Below are 15,668 nucleotides of genomic sequence, written 5' to 3'. Positions count from 1 at the left end.
TCTTTGATCTTGAGGGCCATGTCTAGTCGAGTTCTTCTCAGTTTATGTTTCACTAGTGGGCATTCTTCTCTATGAGGCAACTTGTGCATAACAATATATGTAGATAATCCTGGAATAATTTGGTATGACCAAGTGAGTACGCCCACATACTCATGAAGGAGTTTGGTTAGATTCTCTTTCCCCGCGGCGTGCAAGGCAACACATATCTTGATCTCTTTCTTGTCCTTTTCAGTTCCAAGGTTGATGACTTTCATTGACTCCGGGTGCGGTTGGATGATCTTCGCCTCTTGCTTTAGTAGTATGACCGACTCTTCAGGGAGCTCACAATCTTCCTCACCCTCCTCTTAGGCATGGTTAATTTGAAGATCAAAGTCAAATGAGATTATAGCAGCGTTGTTATCAATGGACTCATGAGTGGCTTTGCATGTTTATGATTATGCATTTATTTAGAAAGGTGAAGATGAAAGTGTATAAAACATTGCCATTTTGAAATAAAACTCAAAGGGAAAGTAGCGCAATTGAATGCAAAACATGTTTTTATTTATGATTATCAAAATTTAAAAATAATGGGGGGATACAAAGCTTCCCTTATGCCTTGGGAGGAGCATAGAGTTTAGGAAAAGACAGTAAATTACTTTTTATTTTATGAAAATAACTTCCGGAATCTCAACAGGTGTCCAGTTGTTGAGCTTTTCTCTGAGAATACCTACACGCATAATTTAAGGCACTACTTCATCACAAGCTTCGTCATCCACCATGGAAACTTGGTTCCCATATATGTATCCATCACTCTTGAAGGTTTCTTGAATAGGAAAGACTTGTCCTTTGCCAACTTTCAGGGTTTGAAACTCATCTTCATCTAGAGATGGTTGTTATCATAGTCTGAACCAAAATATTTTCTAGAGTAGCTCCAATATCTTTCTCCACCCTTCAGTACATCCAACCTCCACAATGGATTTTGCTCCCTTCCAGGGAGCCATTGAGGTTTCAGGTTTCTCACTCTTCTCCACTAGCTGAATTGCTACAACGCTTGCTACTTCCAAGGCTTGGAAAGTAGTTTTGAGTGTTTCTCATTCAACATCAATATACCAAATAGAAGATAGATGGCTCACCGAAATATTTTCTTCTCCGCCCACAACTATCGTTTTACCACTGGTGATGAACTTAAGCTTTTGATGGAAAGTTGAAGTAACTGCTCCAGCAACATGGATCCAGGGATATCCAAGCAAGAAGTCGTGTGCTGGATTAATATCCATGACTTAGAATGTAATAGAGAAAGTGTGGGTACCAATCTGTATAGAAAGATCCACCTATCCTATCACAGCTCTCCTGGAACCGTTAAAACCTTTCACGATTAAAGCGCAAGGTTTCAAAGAAACTCCAACTCCCTCTAGGGTTAACTTCATCAATGTGATTTTTGGCATGATGTTTAAGGAAGATCTTGTGTCAACCAACACTCGGGACATGATAGTATCCATACATTTCATCAAAATGTATAGGGCCTTGTTATGTGCTATTCCTTTTGTGGGTAGTTCATTATCGTCGAAGCCCAGGAAGCTTTCGGCAGTAATATTTGTGACCACCCCATTGAATTGGTCGATTGTTATATCCTTTGTCACATGGGATGGACCCAAAACCTTCATCAAGGATTCTCAGTGTGCTTCCGAGCTTAACAGTAATGATAAGATTGAGATCTTCGATGGAGTGTGGTTTAAGTGGTCAACCATATGATAGTCTCTTTTCTTTATGATTCTCATGAACTCTTCAGCTTCTTTTTGGGAAGAATCCTCTTTTGGAGAGTCTAGTCCTTGGTCAGCGTCAATAACTTCTTTCCCTTTAGCCTTGGCTCGGGTTTCATCATTTATTTTTGAGTTGGAAGGAAAGCGAACACACGACCACTGTAGGTCATTCCTCATGGGCCAGCGATGGTGTGACACCCGACTTGTTAATCACTAATGGTCTCTTTTTCTGCTCTGGCCGTTGCAAGTACACAATAGGCTTATATCTCCATGGTATAACTCTTGTCTCTCATAAGGAAATGGAGAAGGAACATGGATCATCAAAGGAGTCACTTGTATTTGAACCTCTGCCATTGGATGTGGAATTTCCAAAGTGGCGACTTCTTCCTCTTTTTCCATGCGTCCAACCTGGACGATCCCTTGATCTATTAGCTGTTGAACACAACCTTTTAGTTTAGGGGTTGAGATACAATCTTCGCAACCAACATGGTTTTATTAGATCAAACAAGTTTCAACAATTGTTCTCAGATGACCAGCATTGGTGTTTGTAATTCCTCTGCCAAAGTAACCAGCTCTTGATTGACATATTCCTTGATAGAATTAACATACGGACCTACATGCATCGACATAAGATCGTTTTTAACATTTGGGTTGTTAGGTGTGAATGAAATTACTTTTGAATCTATCAACTCTTGTACTTTATATTTGAGGGCTTTACAATTTTCTATTGTGTGCCCTGGCGCTCCAGCATGGAAGTCACATCTGGTGTTTATGTCTTAGCCCGATGGGTATGGAGTAAAGGTTGGCTTCAGCTCATTTGGGACCACCAATACATTTTTAATCAAGTATGAAAGTATTTGAACATATGTAATTAGTAACAAATCAAGTTGCCTCTCAGGCTCTCTTGGCCTTTGTTGGACATACTGGCACTGTTGTTCTGGAGCATATTGTTGTTGGTATGACAGTTGGGATGGCACTTAAGGTTGTTGTGTTTGACGCACAGGGTAAACCTGTTCTTGGTAATGATTCATCGTAATAGTCGCAACTTGATAGAATAGTAAAGGAAAAAAATGGTGGATTTTGTTCTTTCTCTTGACCATCATTACTGCATTTGTTTCCTCCTTCTCCTTATGGAAGTTGGAAGAGGGTTTCTTTTTCCAGCTTCTGATGCTAGCAACACCTGGTAATTTCTTGTTCTTCATGTTGTTTTCAATCCTCTCGCCTATGATGAAGAGGTCATAAAATCTTGATGATACGCTTCCAATCACCTTATCTAGGTATGGGCTCTACAGAGTGCTCATGAAGATATCAACCGACTCTCTGTCTAGAAGGGGGTGGTTGAACCCTGGAGGCCAATTCTCTCCATCTTTGCGCACTCTTTGATTGATTCATTACTTCTCTACGAATGATTTTGCAGTTGATTACGATTATGAGCGATGTCCATATTGTATTGGTAATGTGTGAGGAAAGCCTCGGCTAAGTCATTCCAAGTCCAGACGTGACTTTTCTCCAATTGCATGTACCATTCTAGGAATGCCTCGTTGAGGCTATCCTGGAAGTAATGGATAAGCAATTTGTCATTATCAGAGTAAGCGAACATCTTCCTGTAGTATGCTCCCAGGGGGTCTTCTGACGATTGATTCCCTTTCACTTCTCAAAATCAGGTTCCTTGAATTTATGAGGGATCACCAGGACTGTCACCAGGCACATATCAAAGGCATCGAGCCCAGGATTTTCATGTACTTCCATAGCCTTGAGCTTCTCTTCAAGGGCACGAATCCTTTCATCGGCAGGATTAGTCAACGACATCACCTGATGTGCACCATGATTTGGAATTAAGAACACATATTGATGGTTTTCCTCATCATACTATAAACATTGTCTTGTGTAGCAACAAAATAGTCTTGAGTAATCAATTACTCCACCGCTGGTCGGGGAATAGTAACATCTTCAGGTGGGGTGTATTTGTGGTACCCCAAATTTTGTCCATCTTTTATATGTTTTCTAGTGCCATTTTATTTCGAATAAATAAAATGACACATTTGGTAAGGGAGCATGTGTAAGGAGTACAATCATAAGGTTGTGGGTTTAAATCCCAACTTTCCCATTTTTTTAAGTACATTTTCTCTTTTTTCCGTTATTTCTATTTTTCACAAAAAGTAAAAATAAATTACATTTTTATTTAATTTTTTTAATTAATTATTTTTAGATAAATATTATTTTTTCATTTTTATGCAATTTTATTTAAAAAGATGTATATATATATATATATATATATATATATATATATATATATATATATATATATATATATATATATATATATATATATATATATATATATATATATATATATATATATATATATATATATATATATATATATATATTTTTACTCTTTTTAAATAAAATTGCATAAAAATGAAAAAATAATATTTATCCAAAAATATTTAATTAAAAAACAAAAATAAAAATGTAATTTATATTACTTTTTGTGAAAAATAGAAATAACGGAAAAAAGAGAAAAATGTACTTAAAGACAATAATCGTTTTATATATATATATATATATATATATATATATATATATATATATATATTATATATATATATATATATATATATATATATATATATATATATATATATATATATATATATGTATGTATTAGAGAAGGAGGAAGGAATATCTTCCTTTTTAGATAAAGATGTAGGTAATTGTTGCATTTTTCTACCTTTGTAAACTGTAGTCCAATCCCTTATTAGAAGAATGTTTGATTCTGGCTGGGGTAACATTTTGTTACTCACCCTTCCACCACGGCCATAACCGCGGCCTCTTCCCCTATACGGGGTCATCATTTATTCCCTGTAAAAATTCGCGAGTTAAATAATCAGCAAGTGAATTATTTTCACCTTTAATGTGTTGAATGTCAAATTCAAACATAGATAATTGAGATTGCCAGCTAACAAAAATTTGCTTAGCAACAAGATTTTTAACATCTTTTTCAATAATTGATTTAGCTGAGCTACAATCAATTTTTAATAAAAATTTCTTATTAAGAAGATCATCTTGAAATTTTGAAATGCATTTTATAATAGAGAGCATCTCTTTTTTGATAGTAGAATATTTTAATTGGGCAGAATTCCATTTTCCAGAGGTAAATCTGACTAAAATTGCTTTTGATGTATCATGTATAATTTGTTTAAGGATTCCTCCATAGCCTAAGTCGGAAGCATCCGTTTCAACAATTTTGAAATATTTAGGGTTATCAAGGGATAAACAAGGCAAGCCTTTAACTTTATTTTTAATTCTTTGGACTGCCTGAGAATGTTTATCAGTCCAAGGGTCAGGATTCTTTTTAAGCCTAGCATGTAATATGACAGTATCTTTTGCAAGATTTTCATAATAATCTGCTATATAATTAAGACTACCAAGAAACCTTTGTAATTGTTTTTTATCTATAATAATATTTGGGAATTTAGAAGCGAATTCAATACTTCTTTGTATAGGAATTATAGTTCCTTGGTCAATTTCATGACCTAAAAATCTAACTTTTGTTTGAAAAAGTTTCATCTTAGGAGCAGATATAACTAATCCATTATTTTTAACTAATCCTTTGAATATTTTTAAATGTTTAACATGTTGATCTATAGTTTTAGAAAAAACTAAGACATCTTCAATATAAACAATTATAAATTCAGTATAAGGATTAAAAATATCATTCATAATATTTTGAAATTCATAAGGGGCATTTTTAAGGCCAAAAGGAAGGACATTTCATTCATAATGTCCAAAAGGAACAATAAAAGCTATTTTATACTTATCAGATTCATTAATCTGAATTTGCCAATAACCAGATTTCATATCAAATTTAGAGAAGATTAAAGCATTGTTTAATCTATCTAAAAGATATTTTTTATTAGGAATAGAATATCTAATCCATTTTAACACTTTGTTAAGAGGTTTGTAATTTATAACAAGTCTAGGGAACCCACATTCCCTTTCGGCAGTATTATTAACATAAAAGGCTATGCAGCTCCAAGGAGATTTGAATTTTCTTATTAAATTTTTCTCTAAAAGAGATTCTATCTCCTTTTTGCATAAATCCAAATACTCATGATTCATTTGAGCAGGCCTAGCTTTAGTGGGAATTTGACTTTCATTAAAGTCATCAAGATAAGGTAAAGAAATAACATATTTCTTTCTATCCCAAAAGGCATTAGGTAAATCATTGCATATTTCATCTCTAAGTTGTTGATCAATTAATTTGATTTTGAATTTCGGGTTTCTTAAGTTGAGAAGTAATGTTTAATAAATCTACTTCTTCTTTAAGAAAACAAATTTGTTTTTCTTTTTTAAGAAGAATGTAAGTAGTGATTGCACCTAAGAGAGGGTGAATTAGGTACTTTGATCAATTTATGGCTTATTGGAATAATGCTTTTAACTTTATTGTTTGGTGATGATTAGAAAACGGTAAAGTGCAGAAAGATAAAGAACACAACGATGTATCCTGATTCCCCACACACTTTAAGAGTACTCCAGTCCCCTTACGTAGTAAGAGATTTTACTATATGTTTAAAACATTGTACAAGCCTATCCTAGCCACTATGCATAAGTTCCTAAACCAATAAATAAGGACAATCCCCTTATGATCTCTACAAAGTGAAACAAGAGAACAATCCTCCCTTATTCACTTTATTGCTTCCAACAATCCTGGACAGCAAGGTATTCCATAGTAATCTGAATTTTTATAAGAGTTTGAAGTTTGATAACAATGTATATCAATTACTATAATTGATATTCTCTATCAATTAGGAAATTCAAAATATGTTATACAAGTGCTCAAGGAATTATACAGTTGAAACTTTTAGAAAATTAATGAAAATGTATGCAGACGTTTCACGAAAAAATTGTATGGCAAGAAACTTGTTTTGAAAATAAGAGAGTAAGAAATTTTAATTACAATGAGAGAGGTAAGTTTTCAAAATATGATAAGTAAATTATTTATAGACCCTTAAAACCTTTATGAAAGTGTATGAATGCATGAAAAGATGCCATGCTTGAGGGATGGAAAAAAAATTGTTTGAGTCAGATTTTGAATGATCCACTGCCACCACTTCAGTGGTAATCAGTTACCAAAAAGGGTGTAACTGATAACACCTAAATTGGTGTTAAAAAATTTGAAAAAAATCGCGTGTGTAACCGGTTACCAAAAATGGGGTAACCGGTTACACCTCTCATACCCAGCCAAAGAACACAAACACACTACTGTGTAACCGGTTACCAGGAAAGATGTAACCAGTTACACCTACTTTAAAAATGAAAAATACTTATGAAAATGAGTTTTGGTCAGGTTTAAAAGGTGTTAAAAACATGTATGAAATATGACATGATTACCATAATTTTTCTTGAGCACTTAATAATGAACATAATGGAAATGCCTACTTGTACCTCATATGAATCCATCAAACTATTCAAAGTTATTCTTCATGACTTGAATTTGAAACTTGACACTTTAGTCTTTGAAATGAAGCTTTTTCCATTCTTTTGTCCAGAGCTAATTCTTCTAACTTATCCTCATCAAAACTAACATTTGGAGAAGCTTGTCTTCACAAAGAATTGAAATCATATATAGGATCCAATCCTTAAATCGAGAGATAAAAATGTTTATGATTTTTAGGAAAAATCCAAGAAGGAAGAAATCGTCAAGAAACTTAATGAGTTGATTCAAGTATTCAAGCTTGAAGGGATGAGCTCAAACCTAAAATAATCTCTGAAATTTAGATATGCAGATATTAGATGTCCTGAGAGATGTCGAGACACTGATATTTGATCAAATCACAATGACAATATAACATATAGTTAAGTATACAGAAAATAACATAACACACAGAGTTGTCAACCTAGTTCGGTGTACATAAACACCGACATCTAGGGGCTACCAAGCCAGGGAGGAAATCCACTAAATAATATCAGTTTGTAGACCTTCAACAAAATATCTCTAGTTTACAATCTACTCCATAATCACTACTCGTTCTTAACTTCTACCTAAGACACGCCTAGGTATGAGACCCCTCTCACTTCCCTTTCAATCACTACAATGATAAAACAATTAAATATTAAAAGATTCAGAAGTTACACTTCAAAGACACACAATTACTCAATGGTTAAAAGCTTATGAGTGATTGACAAAACTTACAACTCAATAGATACGATCCTACTCTTATATCAAGATGATATTAGAGAGGCTCACAATTAACATTAAGACATAAACCCTAATAACTCAGTAAAACCAATATTTGATCCGTGCTCCAATTAGGTTTGTAGCATTCTATTTATAACCAAAGTCTAGATTGGATTAGGGCTTCAAAAACGCTACAAGGCAACTGCCAAAATTCTGCATAAAATTAGGTCTTCAATCAATAGTTTCCTAAAATGTCTCAAAATTTAGAAAAATAGAATAACTTTAAATTCAAATAGAATCGCTGATTCCTCAATCTTGGACTCCATATATGATTACTTAATATTCCCATAATATTCAGTAATCTGTTAATCAACCAACCGTTACTAAGACTAGACCAGTATTATCGGATCCATATATTAGGACATCTTGTTCAACATGTTGATGTAAAGTTACTTTTACCAAAGTTACTGCCAACCAAAAATACAGAGAATAAACAATCTCCCCCTTTGGAATTTTTTTGCTAAAACAACCAAGTACCCCTTGGACACAAGCACCACAATCTATGTTACAAGAGAACTACAAAGGTTTGAAAAAAAAGATCACACACACACACACATCAGAGGTAAACATGCAGAACAAAACATTCAGGTTTTTTACTACCCCTGTCACATATAATCAGGACTGCCCCTCAAGGGAACATCCAAAATAATATAACCTATCCAAGTTCAAACATCAGAGACATATGCAACAAAAGAAAAATAAGCCTTACATAGAAAATAAATACTCAGACAAATTGATGTCACAAAAGTGCACAAACAAAAGTGCACACAAGGGTGCTTGAAATCCTGGTCAGAGACCACAAAACCAAACCAAACAAAATAAACAACACTACAATCATATATCCTCCTGACTATCTGAGTCCGTAGTAGCATACTCATCTCCTTCAGCTTCTTTATCTTCATCATTCTTAGCATCATTGCCATCAACATTGTCATCTACACCAACTTCCACATTGTCAGCATCACCATGTTTAGCTTCCTTTTCCACTTCATCCATCAAAGCCTTGATCAAAATTTCAAGCTTTATCTTTGTAGCAGTGCTAGACCGGATAGAATCATCCAACTCTTTACATTTCTCCTTTAGTTGTGCAATAACGCTCTTCTTGGAAGTGGAAGGGACAAGTACCTGAGAAGATGTCATGACAATATCTGGAACATGTGTTCCAGGAAACAATTTGTAATGGAGGGGTAAAGGAGATTCCCTTTCCTTCACACTATCAATAGGAAATAAGATTCCAGTATGTTGATTCAGAATCATCCCACAGATGAGTGAGGAAAAGTAGTTAGGCATCTTCGTAGCAGTTGAGAAGGCCTGCTTCAGAACTTGTTCAAAAATGTACTTCCCCAAATCAAAAGGTCTTCTTGTTCCAATATCATATATAAACTTCCCAAGCCCAATAGAGATGGTTGAAGTGTGATTTGTAGGCACCCAATTGACAGTCCCAATCCTATGCAGGATTGCATACTTGACACTCAGCTTCCCAGCTAACAACTTTTCTCTGTTTAGCCAGTGTCTCACCTTCTTGGCAGTTATCTCCTTGCACACTTGGTCATTTGTAACCTCTAGCTTAGCCTGAGGTTCTTCAATTCTTCCCAGAAACTTGTTGATCATAGCAGGAGAAAATGTCACGACATTTCCTGTAACATACACCTTCCTATAGTCTGTACTCTTCACATCATCACACCCACCAAGAATGGTCACCACAAACTCCTTGACTAGACTTTCATAGCAAGGACCAAATTTTGTGTCAGTCTTCATCAAACCAGCAACCTTTATAAGCTCCATAACCTCCTTACATTTTAGGGCATCCTTACCCAATTCCCTCTCCAAAGCTATCCTTCTTTGAATAACATACTTCCATCTTTCAGCATTCTTCACATAATGTAAAGACACATTGTCCAGTGGAGCCTCAAGCACGATAGCATGGGGCTTATTTGTAGCAGATCTTTTCATAGGAGTGATGTCCTGGACATCCTCTTCAACCTCAAACTTAGAATCACTTGAAGAAATAACTTTCCTCTTCCTCGTAGGAGCAACAACTTTACTTCATCATCTAGCAGAACCAACAAGAGATTTTCCTATGGAACTTCTAGAGGGAGTGCTTTTCATACCACCATATTTTATTTTTATCTCCTTAAAAGGAGAATCTTCAAACACCATAGCCTTTCCTTTTCTTCTCTGAAGTCTCTTGGTTATTCCAGGAGCCAAGATTTTGGTAAGAGGTTCCTCATCAGTTGTTAGGTCATCAACATTGACAACAAAATCAACCTTATTCTTACTCCTTCTTTCATAAGCAACTTCCTCAAGGACACATTCATCAACTTTCTTCTTACTCCTTCTTTCATGTGCAACTTGTTCAAGGATACATTCATCATCCTTTTCACTAGAATCACCATCAGGTCTAGTTTCTTTTGTCAAAGATGTTTAAACATCTGAATCCACTTCCTTCAACATATAGGTAACAAATTTTCGAAGTTCCTTATCAATGGAAATCCTTTCAGCTTTGGTTTGATTCTTAGTGTCACTAGTATGCTTAGTAGGGTTTCTCATATCAGAACCTTTAGACCTAGAACCCTCTTCAACAACAGTCTTATCTTTACTAGGGATTATAGGCTCAAAAATAGAAGACTTACCAGAAGTCTTAACATTTTTTGAGACAAATGGCTCTGCTCTCTTCTGAGCGGGTGGATGAATCATGGATAAGGGTGCAACATCTAAGACAAGATCAAACAGATTGATCATTTGGAATGATCCACTGGTTTCAATTGAGACATGCATGCGATTGGGTGGAGATTGTTTCGACATCTTAGGTAACACTTGACATATAAGGAATGGGGAAAGACACGTGAGATAAGGTGAGCGTAGGTTTCTAGAGAGGAACAAAGCATTTAAATGAAATGGGTAGCAATGTTTTGTCCAAAAGGATACACAGTGGAATAATGGGCTTAGACAAGCGTGCCGTGTGTAATGATGAGAGTTAAAAACTTGTCTGACACACTTAAATAGCTGTAATTACTATAAATGCTCATTAACACAAATACCAAGTTTTCCTCTTAATTTTTCAAACTGAACTGCAAAGGTGTAAGACCCCAATTTTGACCCTAAGACCCCTCATGCTATTTCATCATTTGCACTGGCTTTGGGATCACACCTTGACATCCTCCTTACCCCTCATTCATTGGGTTTACATTGGGAGGGATCACCAAGAACATTTGATTATATCATACTTTTTTTTCTTTGTTTACTAACCAAAATACCAAAAATATGTATATGTATAGCTTTGTTTCTTTTGTAGGTAGTGTGTGCATCCACCAATGCCTCATCAAGCTCACAACTAGGGTTTGAGACCCTCAGTGCAAGGAGGTCAATCAAGAGATGGTTAACATTTGTTCTAAACATCATATATGGATTCCCATGATCTCTATTTATCATTTTGTTCAAGAATTCATCAAGAGTTTGAAGCTTGTTTACCTTAGAAGCCCTAATTCATCTAGGTATCTTGTGTGACTTCCTCAACAAGTTTCTTCAACAATTGGTCAAATATATAAAGGGATACTTCATATTACATCATATTATACATATATGATCCTCCATGAGTCCAAAAGATCAAAATAACTTCAAGTTTTCAAGTTGGTTCAAAGAGGTTGACCAGAGGAAGTCAACTAATCAAAATTGGGGTTCCCTACACCGTATCTCTTACAATTTTTTCCATATGAAAATTATTACAAGATAAAAGTTACTCCTTATTACATTCCAAACAACTTTCATGTTTACATCAAGAGCTAGTTTTGCTTGGAAAGGCATTTTGTATGGTGAAACATTATAGGTCATTTTGTTTGTGCCCTAGTTAGGAGGTCAACTTCCAAGGACCATAAATTTCTCAATTTTTATGAGATGAAGGCCATACAAGTTACATGATCAATTTCATGATGTACTATCCAACTTTTATTATTTGAGAAATGTCAAATTCAACTTGCAAGGGCATGTTCCAAGAGGAAACATTATATGTCATTTTGGGGCATTACCATTGAACAAGCAATTTTCCTCAACTTCTAAAATGCATAACTCCGTTATGCCGAATCCAAGTGATGTCAAATTAGTGACCAAATTGAATAGGGATGAAATAAATAAAACTTTGATGAAGGAAAGTTTTCCATTTGAAGCTTATAGCAAAAGTTATTCAAGGTGGAAGAAGTGGTCATTTGACTTGGAACTTAGAAAATTTTCAAATATGTTTGATTTCTCAAACTTCCACCTTAAAATTCATCATGATCCAAGATCCAAATGGAAAAGTATTCAACATGAAAGTTGTTCCCCTTGATGCGACCTTTCTAAAAAGTCTAAGATCACTTCATTTGGACAAGATTTGGGGGACTTGCCCATGGTTCCTTTGTTGGGTTTGTTTTGGCATGTTTTGGATTCAAATGATCATCTCTCTTTGCATGCTTCCATGTGATGACCTCAATATTCATTATGCACGAATTGAAGTTGGATTACATCATTCTTTAGGCCCAAATCATTTCCCATGCATCCATGCACCATTGTTACTAATTTTGGTAAATTTTTAAAGGGTGCAAAAATGAATTCCATTGACTATATAAACAACTCCTTTGCTTTAGAAATAACACACACACCTTGCCCAAGTTTGGCCAAGAGATCTCAGAACCTCACACCATAGAATACCTTGAGGATTTCTTAGAAATCGAGTTTGAGTTTCACCTTCTGTTTTGAAGTTCAAACTCCAAGGATTCATTTCCTTTTTCATCTCAATTGGTCACTGCAAGCAAGAGGAGAAGAAACACGCAAATTCAGATCAAGATCAAGCTGAATTGAAGCTACCAGGAGGTGAAAACTTAGAAACTTCTCTTCTTCGATTCTCCTTAATTTCTCAACCATTTTGATTCATTTTTGTTTTGCTGAAGTCCTACCAATGTAGGCAACAAGATTGAGTTGCTTTGAGGTCAAAACAAAGCAACTCAGATCATGAACCTCAAATTTAAAATTCGTGTATATTTCAATATACTTGGAATTTAAAGACATAGAGGTCAGATTCGCGCTCTTGAGCATTTTTCCATTAAAACCATGTTCTCACTTTTTTATGGTGGTTTGTGGTGGACCCGTCCAGTGAGGTCCACCTGAGAAGAAGACCGGAGCTAGTGCTCCGGTGGTGCGTTGGCGCATTCCCAACCACTTGATCATGTTTAAATGTTATAATCAGGGCCTTTGATTTGTTTGACTCTGTGTGCAGCGCAATGACCTTGGTGCATCGTGTTCCCCATGCGTGTGGCCATCAGATTTGCCACCTCAATTAATGAGGGAGATATGATGGCCCTTGTTTTTTTCGTATTTTTTGATTTTCATTTAATTACCTTATTTTGTTTGATTCATAATAAATCCATTTTTAATCCAAAAAATATGGGACTTTCACAAAAAATCTTTAAATATTTTTCTCTTCCATATTCTGAATTAAGATTATTTTTTGGATTGATTTTGGTATTTTTCATGAATTAAATGTTTTTGTGCATATTTTTAATTGTTTAAAAATACTTCTGACTTTTTAAAAATCATGAAAATTTTGGTCTAAGGTCTTTTGACCTTGTTTGGCCTAGGATAAATCCCTTGGCCATTTATTTGGTGTTTTGAAGGGATTGGAGTTTTTGTCCAAGTTAAAATGTATTTTAATTCATTTTTAAATTGATTAAATATTTAAAAATTATGTTGAGCCATTTTTATGGTCTTGTGATGTTTGCCTTTCTGTTTGGGCCTTGGTAATGGTTGATTTGACTTTTGTTGGATCAAATGAATGGATGGTTTTGATCAGATGAAATTCCTCTCATGATCAATTTGTGTTTCTATTTCCCCATCCCTCTTCATCTTCACCTCTACTATTTCCCATTTCCCTCATTTGACCAATGAAATCTCTAATGTCTAAATGCTAATTGATTCATCAATGACCTTGTGTCAAATGAATCAATTCAAGTATGACTGAGATAGGTCCCTCCCATTTTCTTTTAGTGTGTGGTATGTTTTAGGAGTTTGGTTCTTTGTACCAAATCTCTAACATGCATTAACACCTATATTTTGATTGCTCGGCCTCAGATAGTTGTGACTTCTACATAAGTCAAATTACGATTGCTTAACATAGAGCTAAAATTGACCCTCAAGGCATAATATTCTAGTAAGTGAGATTGTAAGTCTCTCATTCTTCATGGCATTGTGCGGAGACTTGACCTTTTTTCCTTTCATGGGAGCTAGTGGCATACTTATTAAATTATCCAAGTTGGAGCCCTTCTCATGGAAGATGTCCTAGTTCAAGGATTCATACTTGTGAATGAATGGTTAAGTGTTCTCCAAATAATGACTTAATTAATTAAAACTCAAAACTAACATTTGACTAACCTTTGACTAACTCTTATTAATATTGCTTTACTTTTAAGTCATTTACTTTATGAAATTTAAATTTATGTCCTTTATCATTCATTATCATTTATATTCCATATAACTTGTTTATGTTTCCAGCCATTTTTACTTTGCTCATTTGAGCTATATCTTGTGATTGTACACATTGTTTGCTTGGTTTTGTTTTGTTTGTGGTCTTAGGACCTTAAAATATTTAATAATAAGAAAAACTCTAAAAAACATTTGGTGGACTGTTGGATTTGATCTGAGTTTTGGACTTAGAATTAGGCAACATTCCTTGTGCTAAAGGACTTGGCCAATGCCAAGATTTGAGACTGAGCTATCTTGAATTGTGCCTTCATCTGATGCAAGACTTTGAGTGCCCTTGATTCATCTGGTATTTTATCTTTATGCTTAATTGTTATTTTTATTATTATTGCCTATGCCTGATGTTTTGTTCTGAGTTGATCAAAGAATATTTCATTTGATACATTGGAAGACAACGAAGACTGCTAGCTATTGGAATGCTTTCCTGGATGTGGCTATATTTATTTGATGCCTTGATCTTTATGGTGTCTGGATATTTCTTATTTCCTGTTACTTATTGCTTGGTCAAAGTCCAAAGTTAAATGGGTTTCTATATGACATTCTTGTCAGTTGGATTGCATCCCAATGGTAAGATCTTTTCATCTCTTAACTTTTAAATTTGTGCTTAGGATAACCTCTTCATCTCCTCCGACTTCTTAAATTTCAAAACTTCTCCCTCTTTTCAAAAGTCTTATTTGCTTGTTTTCTAACTTAGACATGTTTTAATGATTAGAAACTTTGGCCTTATGCCATTGAATTTTGAACTTCTTTTCTTTAATCAAACTTGTAAGTAAACTTAACCATATTGACTTAAATTTCAAAAGACAAAAAGAACCAACAACCCCATTTAAAAATTTGTCCTTTTGTGCCCTATTCTTATTAAGCTTTTGATTAAAATCAATTCAACAACTTCTTTGAAATTTTTACCACGAACTACGAGGTTTTGATCCCTCATTTCATGTTGGTACGTAGGCACAAGACCGAAGGTCTTGTCAAACACATAAATATAATCAATAAATTCTTTTCTCATCCCCACACTCTATTTTATCAAGCATCTTTTATACCAAAAACATATGCACACATAAAAAAGGGCTCCCTAGGAGTACCTAGGACACTTTGGGTGCTAACACCTTCCCTCTGTGTAACCAACCCCCTTACTTGTAATCTCTGGCATTTTATGAGTTTTGATTTGAAAACTT

At 34.7% G+C, this 15,668-nt stretch overlaps 1 protein-coding gene across 1 annotated transcript; it reads right to left on the bottom strand.

Moving 5' to 3' along the window:
• Window positions 1-8,817: 8,817 nt before the first annotated feature.
• LOC127079233 (uncharacterized) lies at window positions 8,818-9,936 on the bottom strand. Its single transcript, XM_051019642.1, has one exon. The coding sequence runs from the start codon at window positions 9,934-9,936 to the stop codon at window positions 8,818-8,820; it is 1,119 nt and encodes a 372-aa protein (XP_050875599.1).
• Between the last annotated feature and the right edge of the window lie 5,732 nt (window positions 9,937-15,668).

Source organism: Lathyrus oleraceus, chromosome 5 (assembly GCF_024323335.1).
Source record: "Lathyrus oleraceus cultivar Zhongwan6 chromosome 5, CAAS_Psat_ZW6_1.0, whole genome shotgun sequence".
Classification (NCBI taxonomy): Eukaryota; Viridiplantae; Streptophyta; class Magnoliopsida; order Fabales; family Fabaceae; genus Lathyrus; species Lathyrus oleraceus.
This window is presented reverse-complemented; position numbering and strand designations above follow the sequence as displayed.

Excerpts from the sequence above, each read along its gene's own strand:
- LOC127079233 (XM_051019642.1), bottom strand. The coding sequence starts at position 9,936 with ATGAAAAGATCTGCTACAAATAAGCCCCATGCTATCGTGCTTGAGGCT.